This window comes from Notothenia rossii (genome assembly GCF_949606895.1).
Source record: "Notothenia rossii genome assembly, chromosome: 11".
Lineage (NCBI taxonomy): Eukaryota > Metazoa > Chordata > Actinopteri > Perciformes > Nototheniidae > Notothenia > Notothenia rossii.
In genome coordinates, this window is record NC_136910.1 from 19,356,231 (window position 1) to 19,379,892 (window position 23,662).

At 36.9% G+C, this 23,662-nt stretch overlaps 3 protein-coding genes across 10 annotated transcripts in view; 1 reads left to right on the forward strand and 2 right to left on the reverse strand.

Moving 5' to 3' along the window:
- Window positions 1–7,640, reverse strand: part of ttll6 (tubulin tyrosine ligase-like family, member 6) — a 15,967-nt gene extending 8,327 nt beyond the window's left edge. For 3 of the 7 annotated variants that reach the window (XM_079658148.1, XM_079658145.1, XM_079658150.1), the window contains exons 1-8: window positions 7,510–7,640; window positions 5,583–5,766; window positions 2,815–2,964; window positions 2,585–2,622; window positions 1,633–1,751; window positions 1,050–1,180; window positions 515–671; window positions 284–427 (exon numbers count right to left, since the gene is read on the reverse strand). In XM_079658148.1, the coding sequence (XP_079514274.1) occupies window positions 284–427; window positions 515–671; window positions 1,050–1,180; window positions 1,633–1,751; window positions 2,585–2,622; window positions 2,815–2,963 (738 nt within the window). In that variant the 5' untranslated portion in view covers window position 2,964; window positions 5,583–5,766; window positions 7,510–7,640. Of the gene's footprint in view, window positions 1–283; window positions 428–514; window positions 672–1,049; window positions 1,181–1,632; window positions 1,752–2,584; window positions 2,626–2,814; window positions 2,965–4,178; window positions 4,331–5,582; window positions 5,767–7,464 lie in introns of those variants that run through there. The other 4 variants (XM_079658147.1, XM_079658146.1, XM_079658151.1 and 1 more) reach the window with 4 other exon arrangements.
- A 1,476-nt stretch (window positions 7,641–9,116) lies between these two features.
- Window positions 9,117–18,701, forward strand: calcoco2 (calcium binding and coiled-coil domain 2). Of its 2 annotated transcripts, none has more exons than XM_079658156.1 (15): window positions 9,117–9,275; window positions 9,713–9,886; window positions 10,240–10,342; window positions 11,423–11,583; window positions 11,815–11,940; window positions 12,032–12,157; window positions 12,231–12,341; window positions 12,415–12,509; window positions 12,595–12,664; window positions 13,136–13,303; window positions 13,390–13,578; window positions 13,746–13,862; window positions 14,075–14,252; window positions 16,586–16,635; window positions 17,308–18,701. In XM_079658156.1, exons 2-15 carry the CDS (start codon window positions 9,719–9,721, stop codon window positions 17,470–17,472), a joined length of 1,827 nt encoding a protein of 608 aa, XP_079514282.1. In that variant the 5' UTR covers window positions 9,117–9,275; window positions 9,713–9,718; the 3' UTR covers window positions 17,473–18,701. The 2 variants fall into 2 exon arrangements, with proteins under 2 accessions (XP_079514282.1, XP_079514283.1); XM_079658157.1 differs by having other exon boundaries at window positions 12,032–12,133.
- On the reverse strand, window positions 17,890–22,979 carry snf8 (SNF8 subunit of ESCRT-II). Its single transcript, XM_079658186.1, has 8 exons — window positions 22,549–22,979; window positions 22,399–22,449; window positions 21,528–21,666; window positions 21,318–21,422; window positions 20,525–20,597; window positions 20,291–20,432; window positions 19,588–19,662; window positions 17,890–19,122 (listed from the first exon to the last, which is right to left on the reverse strand). The coding sequence occupies exons 1-8, from the start codon at window positions 22,600–22,602 to the stop codon at window positions 18,985–18,987; spliced, it is 777 nt and encodes a 258-aa protein (XP_079514312.1). The 5' UTR covers window positions 22,603–22,979; the 3' UTR covers window positions 17,890–18,984.
- Window positions 22,980–23,662: the final 683 nt, after the last annotated feature.

Consider the following 23,662-nt stretch of genomic DNA (forward strand, 5'->3'; position numbering starts at 1 on the left):
ATCTTTTTGTAAAAGTATTTGTTTGTGAAGCACTTTTTTAATCACAAGGATTCAGACTATCTTCAATATAAACTATGTCTAAATAAGAAAAAGTTATTTAAACTTCATGAAAAAGTACTTTCTTTTTGGGGACTTCTTTCAGCAGCGGATCATTTAACATGTTGGACTTGTATGTAAGATTAAAACAAAATAAAATAACGTTTTTGTGCTCATGGTAATAAAGGAAAATGTAACCTATGATTGGTCAACAATGGAGTATAGAATATTTATAGACATTTCTCACCACATTGCTTTGTGTTGGTTCGTTGTACTTGGTGGTGCAGAAGCGAGTCAGTCCCTCCTTGAACATGAATATGCTGAAAGGGTCACATGACGTCACCAGGACGTATATACGCAAGTCAAACTTGAATCCGTCGATTATGTAAGGCTGAGGAGGGAATGTAAAAAGACAAGTTAATTTCAACCCCTATGCGTTTGTGTTTCTGTGTGTATGTTTTGTATAACAGGCCGTCACCTTGGAGACGTAAACCTGGCAGATCATGTGTTCTCCAGGTTGAATGTCTTTACTTGACTTGGTGATGATGATGCCTTTGCCTTGGCAACCGGTATCTGGCTTACAGATATACGTCTTGCTTTTTTTGGCCCTGGTGTAAGCTTGGAAGTCACTGTAACTGCAAAGTAAAATCACATGAGGAGTTAGTTTATTAAGTGAGGAAGCCTTAAGAGGCAAGTAAATGATAAAGGCATTTATATTGTTGTAATAAATATGTCTACCACCAGAGGCTGTAGTGTAGCACTACTCCATGTTCTTAAAGGGGCCCTACTATGCTCATTTTCAGGTTCACATTTTGGTCAGAACAAGTATCAAGTGTTAATCTCATTAATGCTTTAAATCCTAATAAACACAAGAAGACAATTTGGAAGTTAAGTTAGAGAAAACTAATCCCCAGAATTCGTTTTTTCATTCTCCTCTCAGGGCTTCCAGATCTTATGACACACAAAAAAAACGAAATAAAAGATCAATATCACAGTGGGAAGTGCAAACTGACTCTGCAGGAAGGCACCATGTTCTGGGGAAGATATTGTAGTCTTTGGGGAAAAGCTTGAGCATACGGTTCATGTTTCTTGCCAGTAAATCTTTCCGGCAGATCTCACTCATCCCTGGGAAATGGTTTATTTTCTGCAAAGACACAAGAGACACACACAACAATGTTTAATGGGGAGGTACTCTGGTTATTATGTGAGGATTATGTACAAAACTGTACAAGTGAGATATGACCAAATAAACAAATAGTACTTATTCATTCCCAGATAAATCATAGGGTCATAACCTCCTGAATACTTCCTGCACTGAGTTACCCAATTACATTACAAATTGATTGCTTGAGCTGAAAGGCTTTCATGATCAATGAGAAAATAAAGCAATCTCATAATCTCAATGGAAATCTATATTTTTTATTCATGTGTAGGCATATTGAGTGGAATAATTTAAATTACATGTAAGGCTATTACAATATGACAGAGCAGGAGACTAGTCCCATACAATTCATTTTCAGATGAATTCACACAGTTCAATTCAGTTTGATCAGGGTTCAAGGATTATGGGCGTAATGTGGGTGTTCAGTGGAATACCTGGTATCGCTTCATGTCCTTAACCCGGTCTAGAGACACAGAGCAGTCGGTCCAGAACAGTGTCCAGTCGTCCCCCTCCGCTGCCTCTCTGAGGCCGTATCTGCGAGCAGCACGCCGCACTGAGACCACCAGCAGAGAGTGTATTCATTAAATCCATTTCTGTAATATTTTCTTCTACAAGATGAGCTACGGATTATTTTACAAGGCTAAAAGTATGTTGACACCCGAACAACAAACGCAAATAAAATAGTTTTACACTCTTCTGGTTTCAGTTTTTACATCAGCTGTTTGAAGCTGGCTGCAGGGATTTGTAAAGAGTGCACTTGGGGCAAAATTATTGATAGTTTTAGTCTTGATAAAATTCAAATACCCGTCACTGAAATAAAAAATACATTAAAATAACATATAGGAATGTTTGTATATGTGTGCATGATGTAAATATGGTAACTTGGCATCTTATTTGATCAAGTGTGTGTTATAACTTATTATCCATCTCATTTTCCAGAAATGATGGGAATATATCCCTGTTTCACTCTAAAAAATGTGTTCCCTTATTGTAAAACAATTTGTGCTAGATGTTTTGCTATACAAATAAAGTTTATGATATGTTAGTTATTATGTACGCCTCATGAGCATTGGTGAGTTCCAACACTGCAGTTGGGGGATCGGAGGCACATTACTTCTACAATATGACGACAGGATTGTTTTATTTTCAAAATAACAAAAGATTGTTGGTGTACAAAGCTGGTTGTGTAGATAAAACACCAGATGATAATAAAAATCACACATTTTCCAAGGTCTACATTTTAATTTATTCAAGCATATAACTAAAACTTTACAGCTAAAAATACAAGCAATTTCCTGACTTTGTACAAACCATGTATAGCTTGGACTAATACTTTCATAAAATAACAGAATAACAGAAATGTATGACTTAGCGATTGAAACGTACCACTTTCATATTTGCAGTTGGTGATGTTGATCCACAGTCATCTGGAAGAGAAGAGAGACAGAAAGAGGGACAGACATCTGCTTTGCTGCAAGATCCTTCAAATACTTCATCAGGCTCATCCTTTCAACGAATGATGAGGAGACGTAAGAACATCCAAACTGTCAGTCTGCTTGGAGGTACCGGCAACTGTAAATAACAGTAGAAATGGAGGAGATGTTGTAGGAAAATACCTCTTCTTGTTTTTCTTCCTCTTTTTGTTAATGGGTGGCGGGGTGCGGGTGCAGGCTTCCGCTTGGCTTTCGCCACCCTCTCCTTCTCCCTGCTGATCATATTTTAGTGCATCATCTTTTCTGTCTGGGCTGTCCACCTGTAGACCCATCCTGGATGTGGAAAACAAAAAGAGATGCACTCATTTGAATGTGAGCAAATATTTGTTTTAAAAGCACACAGTATGTGACAGTTTACAAAGTATGCCAGTCCACTCTTTCCCATGGTATGTTTTAAAGGGCACAGCCATTGAAGCCAATGAAATTCAATCAAACACAACAAAGGACATGGTGTAAGTGCGAGCAAGGACTCATGTTACTGTTTCCACTCCTCTCATCAGGTGAGTGCTCTGGCTGTCAGCACAATGTCAAACACCCGCATTCAAAGGTTATTGTGGCATGACGGATACAAATGGTCATTAATAGTTTGACAAGAGCAAGTGGGAATTAAATGTAAAGCCAACCAGAGCTTTTCGTAGTGTTGATACAAAAGGAAAAGAAACATTAGCGTATTAGTACCTGAAACTAAGAATTGGCTTTGCTTAGAACAAGGCAACGTTTACCTTGTTGTGATATGTTGTTTTAACAGTTACTATATCATTTGTATTATGTATTTTTTTACTTTGTGTGAATCTGTCCTGTTTTTCATTCTCACTCTGTTGCTGCTTTAACTCCTGAATTTCTCCACAGGGATAAATAAAGGTCCATTTTATCTTACAGTATGTGTATCTCTGCCGTGAGTGCGCCATGTTTCACCTGACTTTTCTAAGGTAGCCCACAATGGACAAACCAACTTCAGGTTACTTGTCACGCACTGGTAAACAAAAGGGTTGAGTAATATTAATTTGGTTACAATGTCCACCGTTACCTTTATATGCCACTATAACATACACACTCGTTCTTTAAAGTATTGTAGTCTTTTTATGGTTTTAGTAGTGTCCCTTTGATTCAAACCAAGGTAATAACAATTCACCCTAACGGGGAACATACAAGTGTGTAACAATTTCATGGCAAACCATCAAATATTTGTTGATATATTTGAGTCCAAACCAGAAATGTACACCTCATGGTGGTACCAGAGCAAAATTCAGAGCGTCACCAAAGTCATAAGGGTTCGTCTTCAGGGGGCCAATAACGTCAGTAAATTGTTTAAATGACAATCAATGTAATAGTTGTAGAGATATTTGGGTCTGGACCAGAGCGATGAATCAACTAATCGATATAAAGCCCTGCTTCCAGCATGTCTAAAAATCCAAAGTTTATAGGAATAAACCCAGGCGGGTGTAGTTCAATTGATATGGTCTTTCTATGTCTGTCTGCACTCTGACCTGAGCACAGTGGACGACAATCGTCACAGCAGCATCTCAGCTGCTCTCCTCAGCCTCCTATCTGGTGTCTTGTAGGGTTGAAAGTGGGGGAAAGTTCATTCGTGGTAATGATGGAGAACTTGGTGGCAGTATGGAGGGACATCCCAGGCACCCTGTGGGAGGTTACGGTGCTCGGTGACAGTATTCTGATCCAATGATCTGGATAATCCTGGCCCTGAACTGTGAGCTTTACATCGGGCCGAGACGCACCGCTGACCTCAGCCCGGATTCAGTTACAGTCCCGCAAAGGGCTTCTCCAAGTTTTCCCTCAGCGTGCAACAACAACAACAACATCAGGTAATAACACCTAATTATCTGTCCTCAACCAACAACGACTGGACCCAGTGAGAATTACTTTGTAATCTACTAAGTATCATTGCATAAGACCCTGCATTTAGGCTACACCATGACAAGACATACCATCACCTTATTTCCTTTAATAATTAACTAAATAAGTACTAAAGCACTAAACACTGAAACGTCTTTAGAGGGGATACCCTTGCCATTTTTGAAATGTATCTCTTGCTTCTACGGAGCGGAGGTTTCACTGCTGCTTAATTATTTTAATGTCATGAAGGAAAAGATAATTTCTTGTCTTATTAGCTTTTCAACCTGGTTCAGCAGACTGCCTCTCACGTGTCAACATTCACAATGATGCTGCGATATTAGTAATAGTTATCTTTATTTTCAAGTTAAATAATTAAAACAATATAAATAAATGTGCCGCATATTTTAAATGAGTTTTCATTTTGAGTTTTATTCATTGATTTCGAGCATTACATTGTTTTAATGTTGTAGGTTCTTTAGTGTTGCAACAATGTGAAGCACTTTGGGCTGCATGTTTGTACAAAAGGTACAATACAAATAAGTAAAGCTGATTTGAACTGGAATGGAATGTACAGGAGTGTAACCAAAGCCCACGTTTTGTCCTAATTTCATCTGAAAACTGCCAATAAATTTGCGATGATATGAAACGGAAAAGCAACACAATTTGTCAAATACTAAAGGCAATAACACACAAATGCTCTCCTCTTTTTGGTTAAATAACTAACAATTTCTTTAAAATCAGCACTAATCATCTTTTAGTTCTAGTAATCAACTAGCCAGTTTATTTGAAACAACTAAAGCCTTAAACTGCCACTTAAAATGAATGCATGTCTGGTTAAACAACAAAAGTAATAATGTTCAGTGTTTGAGAGATGTTAAATTCACTTTGTCGTCATTTTTAAGACTGCACTACCACGTAGACTGAATATAAGAAACACATCTGCAGACTGTATGCATTTAAGATTATTGTAACTTTTTTAATTTATAAATGAGTAACCTTGTTTACCATCTTCACCTCAAGAAATGGCTCTTACTCACTTGCAGTGTTGAGCCTACATCTGTGAGGACAAAGGTGATGGAAGATGCTGCCTCCCTTATCCGTCTGCTTTCGTCTTTGGTACACAAAACCCTGTTTCAAGAGCTCTTTAAGACGCTGTCACACTACTCAGTAGAAAAACCAATGATCCACATCTCCACCTCGTGCACTGTCTGCCACTGGAATCTTTGAACAAAAAGAGAATATATTTGTATCCTCAGTTCAGATTGACTTACACACTCAAGCAACGAGCCCAGTGGTGGATCTGGTGACCAATTAGAAACTGTGGAGACAAACACCTGATCCCCCATGACATCATGGGAGAGCAAAATGAGCGGCAATGAGCCCTCACTGGGAGAGAGGAGAGAGATAATCCCTGATATTTGTTCACTGAAATAGGAGATGTGTTTTTCAACAGCTCGAGTTGTTGAATTTAAATCTGTGCTGAAAAGCAGAGTGACAGTGTGTGGTGTAAGTGAACAGGTTGGACATCCATCTTGGAGCCAAGTTGAAATGGAGAACCTTCAGTTGAAGCCTAGTCTTCCATCGAAGACATTAAAAATGAAGTACAGGCAGAACGGGAAATGCTGGTTAAAGTTGTAGACAAACAATACAATGTGTCTTATTATCTCCCAGGTGTCAATCTGAAATAAACAAGAGTGGATGAAAATATTGAGGGACAATAAACGAAAAGCACAAAATCTTGGCGTGGATGCAACCGTAGCTGATATCCTTTCTTGATTATCAATAAATCCAAATATATTAATAATTAGTTGATATCCTACACCCTTCAACACTCTCTTATCTTTCTTTTGTCTTTATTATGCTTGCCTGCTAAGCTTCCACCACTAAAGTCTGTTGCTGAATTGTCTGAATACTTTACTGTATTTAAAGGCGTTTAAACTAAGTGAGAGTCACATTGGCAACGTGATCTCTCATTTAATTACAGAGCATGGCAATAATAATTTAATCTGACAAAGTATGTTTATGGAGAGATATAAAATGCAAGTAGGAGAAATTAATGTGATCCTTTCTTTTAAATATTATTAAATAATGTCTCAGGTGTGTCATTAAATAACCTTTTTTATTCTTTTTTAAATGTTGTCAGTAAATAAAGTACAACTTAGTGAATTGAATATGCAAAGAGGTGACAATGTAATTTTTTTTGCAGAGCACAAAGGAGGGCTATGCTGTGAGGCTCCAAATAAATAGATCATGATCTTCCTCAGTCAATGTAACAAAGTACATTTATGTAAATACTGTACTTAAGCTAAACATTAAAGCTACTTGTACTTTATTTGAGTCTTTTTTATTCATGTCCCTTTGTACTTAATACACTACATTTAAGAGGTAATGTTCTTTTTATCTTACTTCAGTTATTGACAGCTATAGTTACTTTACACATTCCTTCTTTGCAAACATAAAACAACCAAATAATGTATTAGTTGTAATGTAACAGAGTAATGTAACAGTTTTACTTTTAACAGAGTATGTACAGCGTAGTATTAGTAGGATATTGATGTAAATACCTTTTCCACCCCTGCTCTTGAGAGACTTATAGGTAGCATTTACTTCACCTAAATTAGACCTAACGTGCGGCAGTTTAGTTTAATACGTTCTCTGTTTGTGAGCAACATCTCTGAATTGTATTTGTAATGTTTAACACGAGTGTTTGAAAGTTTCAGGTTGTCATCATTTAAAGAAATCAAGATTAAACATCGTGAGCTAGCAACATTAGTTGTAGCTAGCTATATGCTAATAATTTGTACTGTATAGTTCCTATGGTAACGGAATGCTTCAGGCTAACTGCCAGCTAGCAGGAGACGTTAAACAATTAACTTTTACTTTTTTAGACAAGTACAAACGTCATAAACGTGACATTACCGTTCTACATAGGTAAGTATTCTCGTTACCGACCAACAAACTAACCGAGCATCCTTGAGTAACGTGGCTGATGTCAGGAGGGTCGTGTTGTAGTCTTCTTGGCTTGACACACAGTGGGGACGAAACCTACAAATGTAAACATGAATGAACTCGAGGCCAACACGCGCCGTGGTGCCTTTTTTGGGTGGAACGTCCTCCGTTACGCCCTTAGCCTATCACAAGCCGGGGGTGTGAGAGCTCTCGTGTCTGATTGGTTGTTGGCTCATCTACTAGAAAAGATACATAATAAAAACATCCACAGGTGTACCTTGCAGTTTGTTTCAAGATAAGGTTTTCTGCTAAAACCACGTAATTCTCATAGAAAATCTATACTTGTCTCTCTGAAATTAAAATGTAGATTATTAGAAAAAAAAGTTCCATCACACAACAGGTGATCTGTTGTAATTCATACCTTTGAATCCTAAACTATATAAAACTAACATACAGATTCATTTATTTTCAATATGTATTTCCTAATAAGTGTAGGCAAAAACATGTATCAGGTGGTACTGTTATTAGTTTTATTTATTTATGTATTGGTTAATAATGGTGCATTTGTTTTAAATATTATTTGTGTAACAATTGTTTTGAAGTTTATTCTTCCTACGTCCTTTGACATTATGGTTAATGAAAATTAGCATTGCAACATATATTTCTAATACTTGAAAATGATAATGTTATTCATGTAGGCCTACTCATGGTATTGATGTGTAAAATAGTTACTAAAGTAAAGTAGCATAAAAATGGTGGTGAAAATTATGAATAAAAGTTGCAGTGAAACGTGTTTTTTAAATATTATTATCAAGAAGCGTCGTTATTGACCAAATAAATACATCTTAATAAAAAATGCATACACACACTAAATCACAGAGCTCTCTTTAGTCTTATCTCCCAAATTATGCTGGACCTTTATGTTAGGAGCCTGTCATCCAGAAATGAAAAGCAGGAATATATAAGTCAAAACACACACTGAGTTTTGAACCGAGCAATGTCTAAGGGTTTATTGTAGTAACATAATTACAAAGATCATTACACGTATTCAGTGTTTGGCTCCCTCTTGTGTTTTTATGTCACACTGCAGAAGATAGGAGTGAGTGAGTTGTTTATATTGGCCTACAATTCCCATAATTCAGCATACGGGACTTTTCTTACGCAACTACTGATGCCTTTGGAACAATCTGAAACAAGGCAGCTATGTATTGTATGTGTACTTGCGCGTTTAGCCTGGGTTGTAAATCTATTTTAAATTTGTATTAAATTAGTAACACATCGGCTACAACACATAAAACTGATAGCACTCTATTAACCATACATAATGTAGAAAATTGGAAACTAAGTTGGGATGTCGGTCAAAGAAAATAGATATAATAAAGTGTTGCTTAGCAATTGCAGTTAAAAATGGAAAAGAGTTGATTACAAAAATAGACTGCAAATATATATATATTATATCGCAAGATAGGCTATATAATATTAATTAGGTGAAAATTGAAAATTATTAATTAGCCTACCTTTTTAAGTATTAGTCACATGTTTCGGAGTTGTATTACTTTTTGGTGTTTATAGGTTTAAGAATCTTAATATATTCTGTAAAATCACATGAAAAAGTGAAATTATGGGAAACTTTTTTTACTGGGACATTTTTATATGCACGTTTTGTCGGTGTTTACGAAGTTGGTACTACAAACATCCGAACAGAACTTGAACTCATCACAGCGCCTGAATCCGACCTGAGAAGACGGTTGATGTCGGTGTTGTGACAAGTGTCTGCAAATGTAAGTTGCATGTCTTTGTTTCAACATTTAGTCAGAAAATGAATGTTTATTAAGTAGTCTTGAAGAAGTAAACAATTTTTTTTATTAAAGTTAACATTTTATAATGTTTCGTGTGCAGTCTTTGTTGCCGCAGCTCACTTTCGCTTTCTTTATTTTTATGTTTAAAAAACGTGAATTACTCTAAAAGTTTGTAAAACAGAGGAAATATCACCCTTAGTGAGAGGTGAAATCGTTTTAATAAACGTTTAAGCCTCTTTAACGCTGTGTTTCTGAGTTAATTTTGAATGCGTAATGGATTTGGAGGAAAATGAAACTAAAGGTTGGGGGCTACGCTTCAACAGCAACAACAACCGGAAGAATGGAGCCTGAGAAAACACGGGTGCTGATATCTGACATTTCCCCTGCTGTCATGTGGTTATCTTGTTTATTGGCTGCAGCTCCCCATGGAGAACCCCGCAGAGGCCGAGGAACGTAATCCCCACACCTTCTCCCAGGTGGTGTTCACTGACACCCCGTACTCATACCCGCCTTCAATCCCCGGAATCACCTGCTGCTACACCCTCACTGCTGCCTTCCAGCCGAACCCCAGGGACTGGGTGGGCATTTTTAAGGTGAGGAAAAAATGTAAAAGGTTGCTTTAGCAATAAATAATCATTGTAGTTCCTTCATAATTTGATTTCATGTTGGTATGGACATTTCAAATCAGTCACAGGAATACATTGGGGAAATATGTTTAGGCAGTTTAGTTGGTTTCCAGAAAATGTATTCTGATGAAAACAGGCAATGAAAAAAGTTAAAATGTTTCTTTCTAAAAAAATATTATTATTATTCGGCCTGCCCTGATCAAACATGATACATCTAAATTCAAAGGGCAACATTCAACCAGATAGGAAAAGTGCCTGTGCTCGCATGATTTGCTTTTATATATCTGCGTGGTGCATTTCTTGTTTTGTCTCCTCTTCAGGTGGGGTGGAGCTCAACAAAGGATTATCATACCTTTGTTTGGGTGGAGCCATCTCTGGATGTGGTAGGGCAAGAGTCTGCCAACAGGCAAGCTTATTTTAAAGGTAAGGAATAGTTTCAATTTTCCCACAGGGTGATAATGCCTAGTCATGCTTGTTACGTGGCCTTCAGATGTCTGGAACACTGTAAGTGTAAAGTGTAAACAGGTCATGAGTAATTAGTGGCTCTTAAATCGGTTTTATGCGCTGCTATGATGACACACATCTGATCCTTTGGCTCAGTGTTGTTGACATAATCTCTTATTCAGTCTTCTATTCAAACTAGGGTCAGATTTTATTTTCTCTCCACTTTCTAATTTCTCAGAGCTTCAAGATATTTAGTTTCAGTGTCTTTAAAGGTTGCTCCTAACAGGTTTTTTTTCAGTATTGACATATCTGCTGATTATTTTCTATATTAATTTATTGATCGTATGGTCTATAAAATGTCAATAAATAGTGAAAATGTATATCCCAGTATCTCAAGGTGAAATGTTTTGTTTGTTCAGTCTATAACCCAAAGATATTTAATATGATATTTAACAGAGGAAAGCAGGACATCTCCATATTTTGGAGGTTTCCTGCAGCATTTATTTGCTGTTTTTAGAGATATTGATCAGTTAACTAAACACCTCTACTGTCTTTTAGACCAGTGGCTGACACACGTTTTTTTGAGGAACTAATGTATACTTGTGACTTGTCATCACAGTTTACTGCCTCAGTGTGGAACTCAACTTCTTTCTCAGATAGTTTCAATTTTTTCCAAAGTATGCATTCTCCCACAATTAAAAAACAACAACACAAGAGTGAGAGAGTGTTTCTGCTTGTAAATGAAGTGAGATTTTACTGATTACTTACAGTGATTAGAATTGTGACATTTCAGATTAAAGAAATAAAAAGTCCTGTCACAAGTCTACACATTCCCTACTTACATTTTCTTAAATGTCATAATTTGCATTTTAGCCTGTAAACAAGCACAACCCAGGACATACTAAGGAGTTTTAGAAGTTTTAACTGGCCTTTTTCACTATCTTCTGACTTTCTACAGGTTGAACAACTGATTAATGAATCAACAAAGAAAACAAACTTTAGTTAGAGCCCTGAAAACATTGTAACAAGCTTTTGCTCACTCTGTTCCTGTCCCATCAGAGTACTACCTGCCTAAAGATGAGGTCGAGTTCTACCAGTTCTGCTACGTGAACAGTACTGGTAAAGTGCGAGGAGCCAGCACTCCTTTCTGTTTCAGAAGTCCAGAGGAGCAAAGCATGGAGGGCAGCGTGGATGATGACCTCCTGGTTATTACAACACAGGTATCAAACGCAAATGATAGATGTGGAGCCAACGCCAGCGGGTGTATCTTAAATCAATACATTACCACTGTAGAAATATTTAATAATCAATATTAGTACTTTTTGCAGAAGTGTTACTGGCTGAGGATTTGAGCACTTAACAGACACAACTGTTTATATGTAATGAAAACAGAAAGAAAGGTGAATCTAAATAAAGCTTTATATTGATTCAATGTGTTTTTATTAACCCAGGAGCAGTTGGAAAAGGGCGTACAGGAGAAATCTAATCTGCAGAAAAAGCTGGATCAGATAAGGAAAGAAAACAAAACCTTAGAAAATGACCTACAGAAGGAACAGCAAGAAGCTGCCAGCTTAAAGGTTTGCTGAGAAATAATGAACTCATTGCGCCATGGAGAGTTACATAAATATTGAACTTTGATGTTTGACATGGTATGATCTATTTCTACAGGAGCAGAATGATCAGAAAGAGAAAGAAATGAGTCAACTGGTCAAACAAATGGATCAAATCAAGGGAGAAAATGACAACTTACTGAGCACCTTACAGCAGCAGGTGAAAGAAACGGGCAACGCAAAGGTTTGTATTTCCGTCGTGTGAAATCAGTGCTGCATTTTCGGTGTGAAGACTAACCTTGGTGTGCCGTCAACAGGAGATGTTGACCCAAATGACAAAGCAGATGGAGACGCAGCAACATGAAGCCGCCGTGCAGAAAGGACGTAGTCAAAGCTTGAGTTTGGATGGAGAATCAAAGCAAAATGAAGTAAGATGATTGTATCTTTTTTGCTGTTAAAGGCTCTGACAAAATCTTTTATAAATCATATGTTTTCTTACAGAAATACAACCGAGCTGTGATAAAGATCAACCAAATGAAAGAGGAGCGCGAGGAGCTCAAGAGGAAGATCAATGATCAGAGTGCAGAGATTTCCACGTGAGTCGAGTCTGCACGTTTTATGATTCATCATCAAAGTGAAATAGTTTCTTTGCCTGTAACAGCTTTTTTTGGTGTTTTTTAGGCTAGAATCTCAACTCAGAGGAACTCAAAGGGAACTGTTAAAGTTGAAAGACAACGACCAGCTTCTCCAGGTAAATCTACTTTGTAGCAGAGCGCCTGATGCTGTTATTTTAGATTGTTTCTTTTAGTGTATTTGACTTTTCTACTCTGCCAAAGCAGGGCGCATTGGTTTCTATCCTTCTATATATTTACACTTTTCTAAAACAGTTTTTTCATACAGATGCACACAAAAACTATTTTGATGATAGATTAATTTAGTCACTTTTCTTAATTAGTTTCAGCCCTATACAAATATTTGCAGACGTACTCTTAAAGAGCAGATCATACTGGGAATAGTACACCCATAACTATAAAGTAACCTCACAAGTTAAATCTGTTTTCAAAAATGAGATACCTTTGCCACTGTAAACACTGTTCTAACACTTTGTTGCTCTGACGTCATCAGGTCAATCTAAAAAATAAAAGGTCAGATTAATAGATTACTTGCGTCCAGTTCAACATTTACATCTTGTATTGAAATGTGTGTTCTTTACCTTTGGCAGGTTGACCTTCAGAGCAATGAGAAAGAGAAGGAGAGGCTCTCTGTGGAGCTGCAAAAGCTGCAAAGCCTCACACACAACATGGACGACCTGAAGAGGGAGAACCAGGAGTTACACAAGAGGCTGTCGCAGCAGGAGACTCTGCAGAACTGTCCTGAGGACGATCTAAGGGTGGGAACAAAATACTAATGATTTTAATACAAACAACACCAGGACTCTTTATTTATGCTAAATGATTATTGCTGTTTTCTCTCCAGGAGAAGTGTCAGACTCTGGCCACCCAGCTACAGGAAGTTCAGCTGCAGCTCGTGTCCAAGACAGAGGAAGCCAAAAAAAGTGTGAGACAATCTGAGTTTCTGGAGAAAGATCTACTGGAAGTCAGGGAACAGTCGGAGAAGATTATCAAATCATTGGACAAGGAACAACGGAAAAGTAACAAAATAGAGGTAAACTCAAAAAATTGTAAGAACGGTTTAGCTATATAATGTGGCTACAAGTTCAAGCTATCGGTCGGTAGAGAAGTTCAGGTCAAGGAAATCTTAAAGGGGCCCATTTTTTGCTTCATACTGGGACATGTTTAACACTGAGGCTTGTTTTCCTTCATTATTTTCAGCTACAGCTCGCAGATGCACATGCAGCAATCGCAGATATAGAGGGCATTGTAGAGGACAAGGAAGATACGATCATGCTGCTAAGACACGAGAAAGAAGGGCTCCACAAAGAAAACCAGGTACGTGCACACTTTTTTGGTTTAAAGTGGCCTGTTTTTTTTTTTAAATGTATGTTATTTAAGTTATTTAGATTTTAAAGGCATAACATTAATTAGTGCCAATTTCTGGTAAGCTAGAGTAGAAATGTATTTCTAATAGTAGAAATGTATATGCACATGTACAAATGGTTACACCACGTGGTGATAGATGCTAACTGTATTTCTTCCGTCAGAGTCTTAATAATGATATCGATGGGCTGCGCACAGTTTATGACGAAAACCACTCAGTACCCCCCGCTGACTTACCGTCCAGGCAGCCTGAGGCCCCCCCACGCGCTGCCTCTGCATCAACCACCGACAACTGGCAGCCGCAGCAGGACACACCTGAAGTGCATGTGTACGACACCATAGGTGAGACAATTATTTTTGCTGTATTTAAAGAAGAGAGTTAAAAAGTTAATTCCAAGTATGTTTTTCTCGCAGTATTAAGGGTAGGTTCACTCAAATCACAAAATGAAAATTAATCCACAAACACTTTCCTATCTCAGACAACTGAGACATTGGAGGTGAATGGATTTTCAATTGTAGAGCTTCAAGAAATGTAAAATGATAATGGCAACTTGTCTTTCCCAGAACCCGTCACCCGTTTACTTGAGGTAATATCTAGTACCAGACAGGAATAGACATTAGTGTTGGGCTATATGACGATATTTATTTACCATTAGGACATAAATCTGTCAACCGCCAAAGACATAGCCTCTCTATTTAGACATAAGAAGCTTTTACTTTAACAGTTTTAATGTGTGTCATGTTCAGTGTTGGGCAAGTTACTTTTAAAGTATTAAACTAGTAATAGTTATAGTTACTGCTCTCAAAAAATTAACTAGTTACTTTATTAGTTACTAAATTATAAAAGTAACTCGTAACAAGTTACTTTACTTTAAAAATAATAAGTGTTTGTGTTGTTCTGGCACAGTAAGAGAAAAGACAACTCCCCATCATTGTAGCAATTATCATTATGAAATTTAGTGGAACAATAAAACACAAAAGATATGTTTAGACATTTTGACAGGCACTGCCGGTGGTTGAGACGGTGGGGTCTTTGGCGACTAGTTTTATAGCCCCATGTACATTAGTTAGGTGCTTCAGGAGATTGGCATTGCTGTTATTCGATGTGGACAATGCTAGCTTTCCTGCACACAGTTTACATTTGACCGTAATATTTTTTGCGTCCTTTATCCCCACAAATTGAAAATAGTGGTTATATCTCCAAGTTGTAAATGCGCTGCTGCTCTCGCTGATACTTGCATCTGCCATTGTATGTGTGTGTGCTGGTGGTGGGCGTTGCCGTGTATGTGTTTGTGTGTCTGTGTATTTTCCCCATAAGGCAAGACCCGCCCAACTCTGTCTGATTGGCTTACCCTGAAATGTTACCCCGCGTTAACCAATCATCACTCCTCTCTGGTCACTCTCACTTTTCCATGGTACTGTGAGAGGACATCGCTGTATTCGCCTGTAAATTACATCAGCAGGGAGATTCGGTTCAGTCCCATCACATAATGTAACGCAGTAACGCAACCATTTAAATCACAGTAACTATAACGGCGTTACTTAATGGGAATAGGTAACTAGTAACGCTATTAGTTACCGCAAACTTTGTAACGCGTTAGTCCCAGCACTGGTCATGTTAGGGGGAAATGATGTGTTGCTTTATGATTTAAACACAAGTTACACACCTTTTTTTAAATATACTAGAGTATAAAACTTAACGTGAAGTATTATTTAAACAAAAGAAAACAATTACTATGTGCACAGTTTGGCTCAGGAACACTAGCATTAGCTATAGCGGCAGCTTAAACTCCAAGGAAGACTTTTTTGTAATGTAAGCTACAGTATGTGAAACTAAGAATGGGTTTAACTGTTTCAACTTTACTTTTTACTAGGATGTCGGGTTTGTTGTTTTTAGTGAAATTACCTTCATCCACGTTGAGTTATTTTGCCTGAATGATTATGGAACTTAAAGGGGCCCTATTATGCTCATTTTCAGGTTGAGTTAGCTGTTAGCTGGCCGGTTTTGTGATTGGTCAATCGCTTGAGATGTCCCGCCCTTTAGCCTATCACGTGCATTGTGTTGGAGCGCTAGCCAATAGCAATTACATAGTGTTACATAGTGATGTCCATATACTGAAGTAAGCAAAGGAGTCAAATGGAGGTTTTTCAGGTGGGTGGGAGAGAAACTCCCTCTGGAGAGAACTTTGGGATTTTAGCCTTTGCAGACCATTTACATGCACAAAAACCTATATAACACACTACAGGAAAAGAATACCCAAAAAGCATAACTGGGTCCCCTTTAAGTTGTGCTTCAGGGAAGGAATATTTTGAGGAAGCAGAATCTATTTGCAAAGTTTGGGAAGGAATTCAAAATATTTAGTATAAGATCCAGCCCTAAAATATTTACTTATTTTGTGATGAATTAAATGTTGACCACTTCCACTGTCTTGTAAACCCATAAGAAACAAGACACAAATATATATATAGATTTTTTATCATTCAAAATCAGAATATGTATTGTTATTTATCGTTAGCATTTACATGTATTAACATCTGGCAGATTTATAAAAATGTCTATATGATCACGTTACTTCATTTGTCAGACATTTCATTTGTAAGATAAACCATAAAAAAACATAACCTTGTTGTTAAAGTTGTTATATTTACTAACCATTTCCCAATATATTTTCCAGAAAATGCATACTCTTTCCCTCCAGGAAGTGCTGAAGACACAGAGCAAGAGGTAAGTTAAATAATATTAGTACATCATTAGGGAAGGAAGGAAGCCACAACCTCACCTGTCCCATCACTCAAATGATTCATATCAACAACATGTGACAGCTGTTCTTCTATTTATATTTTCTAGCTCTTATTTTTCATATCAGTATTTGCTAAACATCCCTCTACATATTTCTCTGACACTATGAAGACATGGTACTAAATGGAAACCTATAGAGTACCTATAAAGTACCAGCTAGTTAACAGCCCATTTTATACAACCTAAATGACCAAATTCGTACATCAAATGTATTAGGGCCATTGTAGGTAAAATAAATAAAGCAGCTGGGAGAAAAAATAACTTGATTATTCTCTGAGATTCATAAAATGTCAAATTTTTCAAGGTAAGGCAATGTGGTTCATTGACAAAACCACATTGTTCGTTCATATGCGAGTCAGATAACATATATCATTTTCCTACAATGGCCCTAGTACACTTTTGTCCTTTCTAGTGTTGAAACAAACTTAGGCAACCGCCAACCCATCAAAACACACACTAAAAGAGAAATCCTCCCTCCCTGACGGAGCTCTGGATCTAACACTTGAGCTTGAGCGTGCCTGGGCTGTTTACCGTTTATTTTTGAAGGAGGCCTTAACACGTAATCCGCTCCGTATTTTGTTACCGTCTCTATTTCAGCAGGTGCTGGTGTGTTGTCACTGCCAGGAGAGCTTCCCCGGCATAACCCTACACGAACTGGAGCAGCACAAGCGGAGTCACCGATTGTGTCCCTACTGCGCGTTGATCTGTGACAACATGGAGCAGGCGGAGTACGAAGATCACGTCTATGGCCACGAGCTGTGAGAAACGGCTAGAGAAAGAAAACCTCTAACAAGATGGGTGGTCATGTGTAAAAGGACCATGTTGATATTTTCTCTACACATCTCCTGTGTATCAACTTTACTATAGATCATTTATCAAAGCATACTTACGCTTTCTGAAGGGTTTTTCCATTCGTTAATGTCCAGCATGCAGATATAAGCAGCTGCTAAAGACATGAATCCTACCTGATTTACAGCATCTAATCCATCATGTCCTCATTTATTTGGGGCAAATGTTATATCCTGACATGCACTTAAAAGTAAACTTCCCCAGAACTGGGCAACATTTGAAATATTTAGATAACAGGTTTTCGTCTATTAATACCGGAATCCCATATTCTTATTTAAGAATGAAAGCCAAAGTTCTTAAATGTTGAATGCTGTCTAAGCATAAATCAGATATGTTTTGCCTAAACAAAAGTCTTAAAAACACTGGGGAGTATTTTTCTCGTAACTTTTTTTTTTACTTGATTTTGAAGCATATCGCAGGTGTTTTTTGCTTCATATATTACTCTGAAATTATAATTTATATATAATATAAAGTCCCTAATATGCTATTGTAAAATCCATTTTTGGATTAAATCTGATAATGTATGATTTAACTTTTTCATCATAGAAGAAATAAATGTTATGATCACTATGATGTTTTGGACAAAGGGAGGTAAAAAAGAACTGATGTTTGGAACCCAGCCCTTACAAACCTCCATAATAAAAAGGTATAAACATTAAAGTAGACAATTGAAGGACTTTCAAACCTTTGAGAGGTGATTTTCATATATTGTACTTAAATAAATGACAACCATTATTTCAATTTTTTTAAACCCATGGTATGCTTTGTCAATAAACAGCAGTAAGGTATTCATGACTTTCTGTAAAAAAGGCCAAAACATGCTTAAACAATAGACCGTTCCATTGGGTTGAATAAATCATTAAAATGTCATTTTAAACTTCATATATGTATTCACCACAATTCTATATTTACAGTATAGCATTGCACTTATCTTTAAGAGAAAATTGTTGATCTAGTATAACCAGATCGTGCTGATTGAAACATTTTATTCACCTTCTGTTGATTTGATTTTAAGGGTGTATGGCAGAATGAGTTGTTGATGCGAGGTTGAGTGATGTGAATGTTTTGAAGGATCAATTCAATTTAATAAAGTGCATTTGAATGTTCTGCTGACGTAATAAAAACCAAATGGAAAAAATGCATCTGGTTTTTAAAAGTTGTTCTTTATAGAAAACCCAAGAAACAATGACATGTTCTGCACATTGATCCGTAACCGTCCATAAACAGTGACACCAGCAACACTGAAGTTTAAATGCAGCAGTGTCTTATAAAGTGAATGCATTCGTTGCATAGAAGTTAAAGAGCGCCCCTCTTGTCCAGAAATTGATCTTCGCCCAGCCAACTTCATCACATGAGCCTCACCCACCAGGCACATTTTGTTTACCAACATGTCTCTGAAGCTGTCCACCAGCTGGCGGTCATTTCTCAAGGCGTCATCTGATTGGCCTCCTCTGGCGTGACATCACGGGAGATGATTTCGGAGAAGAGAGCTGGCAGCCAGTACTGAGCTTCTCCAGAGGCCTGAGAGTCCAACCAGGCTAAGCCTTCCTTCAGCAGGTGATCCTGGAAATATAAAGAGTGGAGGTCAATAGTGTTCCAGTGAAAAACACAAGATGCATACTTTAGTTTTACAATGTTTTCACAAGTTTTAAATAAAAGATCATAGTCTTATTTTATACACAAAAAAAGCATATTTATTTTGTATTATTCTTTTCCAAGAATTCCCACCTATCTGACAGGTAGGCCTGATAAATGTTTTTATTTAAAGATATAACAGCACATTATATAGAGGGCTTTAACTGTGATCAGCCTTAGGCAAACCTGTTAATCATGCTGTTTAATGTAGCATCTAACCGTGCCACACCTGGCAAAGAAGAAGCGCTAACACACAGATACAAACATCTTTTTAACTAAGAGTCAAATCTACTGCATGCAAGAGAAAGGACATTTTCTGAATAACTCTTTTCAACACAGGAGTGAGAGCCTTATTTTCATACAGCTCCCTGAAATACATTGATGTGCACTCACCAGAACGTGACAAGCCCGTTCCTTCTCCCATTTGAGACTTTCCTTGATTTCACTAACTGTGACGTAGCCCTTTTTCTACAAATGAAAGAAGATAAGAAAAAATTCATCACAAAAAGTCTCTAACGTTGTTGGCTACATAGTGGTTTGTTTATCTAAATGCTTTATTCAAAAAAGGCAGCACCGTTCCTGGTAGGGCTGAGAAGCCCAAGTTGTATTTGGCACCTGATGCATGAGAAGGATGGGAAAGCCCAGACCATTATGCTATGTTTTTATTACCTCGCCATTGTATTTACACAAGAAGTGCTCTATACAAATATTAGGAACATTCTAATTTACGTTACTGTCCCCTCATCTAGATGTTTTATTTTCTTCCTTCTTTAACAGTGAAAGAAAGCCATAGAAAAAAGTGATACATATTTAATAACAAGCTTAAGGATCTGTCAAGCTATAATGTAGAATGTAAGTAAATCTTGTGGTAGAAAGATCCAAACTGAATATTGATTAGTATGTTTTCAGCGGACTAGAACAAAGTGTTTTCCCCATTTACTTTCTCTGTTTATTTCTCCCAGTGTTGCTGAATTCTTAATGTTATTGACAAAGCATTCAATTTGAACTTTTTGTATTTTGGACTTTTACCAAAAATGGTAGTAATAGAAAGGAAGTTATATCAACTGTTATTTTTAACCCAGGATCTTTGCCTTACCTCGGCCAGCTGCAGGACGACAGTGTGGTCCATGTTGAGCTCTGCTGGGACCGACTGGACCAAATAAGACCCTCCAACAGGAATCATCCCGAAGCCGTTCCCCATCACCTTCAGTTTCTTTATGGCCCTCATCAAGTCATCTCTGAGTGGCAAATGTTTAATTGTATTAATCATACAATTTAGGATAGGCATAAGATGTCTTGAGTTTCTAAATATTTAACGAGTGACACTTACTGGCTCACATCCTGGGCGTATTTACCTCTTCCTTTCAGTACTCTCTGATGGAGTTCATCCAAAGTAATAAGCCCTAAAAGAAAATAGAAATTTCAACAAAATCAATGTTTCCGGACTGCGTTATAGAAATCATGTTTGTATTCTGAGATTTAAAATGTATTTGTATCTAGTATGTAATAATTTATTACATTTTGTTTTTCCTTATTTTTGATACTGCTCCAATCTCAAAATACAATCCTGTTTTTTGCATATCACCCGTGTAAAGCTGTAAATAAACAAATATCATTTTACAATTATTTTATATAAAATCAGAATCAGAAACAGAAACAGGTTTATTGCCAGGTAGGTTCACACATATGAGGAATTTGACTTGATGTCGTGATGCAGACATAAAATATAAAACAAAGAATCTCCATATAAAACCAAAAAATGTAATATACAACAAAAAATGTTTAAGGACACTGTAATAAAATAGTTAAATAGCAATCAAATAAAGCAGTAATTTACAGCGAAATGGAATGCAATGAGTTATAGAATATAAAATATGAAATAAGATGATGTGCAGTAACCAAGCAACATTGTGTGCATTAATGTAATGCATATAGAGGGGATTAAATGGCTTAATACTAAAATCCAGAAAGGTAATAAATCACATTATCTCTACTATACTGGACTTGCTGTATATAATATATGTGTTGACATTTAGACACTGTTTTTTTGTTGCAGAAATGTGTGTGTCCTCTTTGTTATCAGTCAAACAAAAATGATTACTACTTCGTTCCAAATTACAAACCTCCATTTCTGTGTTTCAGGGCCAGGCACACTTCAACAATCTGTACACCGAGCTCATAATAGAAGTCACCTACGCCGAGCATCTCAGACCAAAAACCTTTGCCAGCTGTCAGAAAAATAGGGAAAAGATGTACAAATGTATAACATAGGATTTAAATACATTTAACCAGGCTCTTGTATTTTCAAAGAATAAATGACACATCTTTCTCACAGGCAAGTGGGTCGACTCCAATGGTGGCACACATCTCCTGAAACTGAACCCTGAACTGTGGGTTCTTTCGGATTTCTTGTTTGTGCTTGCTGGCAAACTCCTCCAGGTTGGACTTAAAGGTCTCCAGCTGCTTTGACATCTAGAAGACAAAGACAGGTGAGTAAATGCAGAACAAGGAAATACAAATAAACAAAACTGCATTCAAAATTAATAAATGGCATGTGATTTCATAAAACGTTTTTTGATTGATCGTTTAATGAAGCACACAATGTTATTTTTAATTTAGTAATGTTCTCAACATACAGGTAAGTATGTTTTGTTTTTCTAAAGCAACTTAAACGTCTAGTTTTATGTGTTGAGGGCCAGCAGCTAGAAACCAATTATGGTTATTTTTCAGATGTACAAAATTAGCATATAGAACAATTATCCAGTGGTGGAAGAAGTACTCAATAGCTCACTTTAAATATATATATTATATATTATCTGTTTCAACTAAATGACCTTACTTGTGAACGTTTTAAAGTATCTGCATCAACATGTGCAATTAAAAGTACACATTATGAAGAATGGTTCATTATAGAATAGCATATACACTACAAGTCCATTATTACAACTGATGCTTTATTGTGTCCATAACTTTCACATTACAGTTGATGAAGGTGGAGCTCATTTCACCTACTTCATACACTCCTAGGTAGCTTACATGTAGACTCATACTGCATACTTCGTTATATTTGCATTGATAGTCTGAAACTGCATTGTAACTAGTTACCAATGTCAAATGAATGTAGTGGAGTAGGAGTTTAAAGTAGCATAAAAGGAATTTAGCTTTTACATTCACTCAAAATGACATTCTGTTGACACAACTCACCTGGACAATTTGGTCCTCAGCCAGAACATTTCCTCTTTCTTTATATTTGGCCTGAATATAAACATTCATTACAGGTGAGTTATTTAAATGCTTGTCTTAGTAAATCAAGTTAATGGGAATAGACAAAAAGGTTAATAACTGTCATTGTACCTCTGCGAGCTTCTTTTTGGCGATGGCTCCCGCACCAACTCCTCTTCGGTGCATTCTGCTGATGTGTGGTCCAAACTTTAAATAAAGTATCTGAACTAGTGAGTGTTATCACAGAATAATGTGCAGTAAGATAATTTACAGGTTATAGTTAGCTTAGTCGAGAACTGAAGCTAACGTTAGCCGCGAGAATATGTTTTGTTTTGGCACTGCAGTGCAGACACTGCAGAATTCCCCTAAATACGCACTTCTTTGCCCACATTGGCTTTTAAAATCAGCAGTCTGCTTTAAAACTAAACTCAAAGTGATGTAAAAGTACAATTTACGTGAAACGAAGATTGATATGTGTGATTTATCAAGCTACTTTAGCAAAAACTGTTTCCATTTGGAAGACCAGGAAGTAAAGCACTTCCTCGTCGGTAAGTTCTGTTTATGTCATATCGCCCCCTGGTGGCCCGGAGAATAAGGCAGGCCAGTACGGGAACTGCACTGATAACAACAGAATACACCGCTTCATAAAGGTTAAGACATACAAGGGGTGAAAAAGAAAATACATCTATCACCCTACAGGGATGTCTGCATGTTGAGTACTTAAGACAGAATATTCACGAAAGTAGTTGTGGAATAAGTATTAAAATATTTTATTTCAGATAACAACAGTATTGAAGTACAGTATTTAAGGTGAATGTGGTCTTCTGTATAATTTAAAGTCAAAGCACAGATGTATTCTCTAGACTGCTATCCAAATGTTTTAGATGCTCAAAGTGAAACACACTTAAAGAACTTGATAAATTGTATTGGTACAGTAGTTAATTTAAAACAGGAAAACATTTTTTAACTAAGTAACTAACCATTATGCCGGTAACATATACTGTAAATAACACATAGGCCTATTCGTCATACATTAATGTAGTCATAGAAGTACGATGTAAGTTGGCTGCCTGAATTAAAAATATAAATTGTGAACTATTTTAATAAAAGTAACGTTCCATCACTGCTCAGTATTTCAGCCATCATATGCTTCTTAATGTTTCTGAGAAAACAGAAGACATGACAATAGATTTATTGAGCCTCGGTTCACTTTATTTTGCCTTGTGCTGATTTTTTAATATAAGTA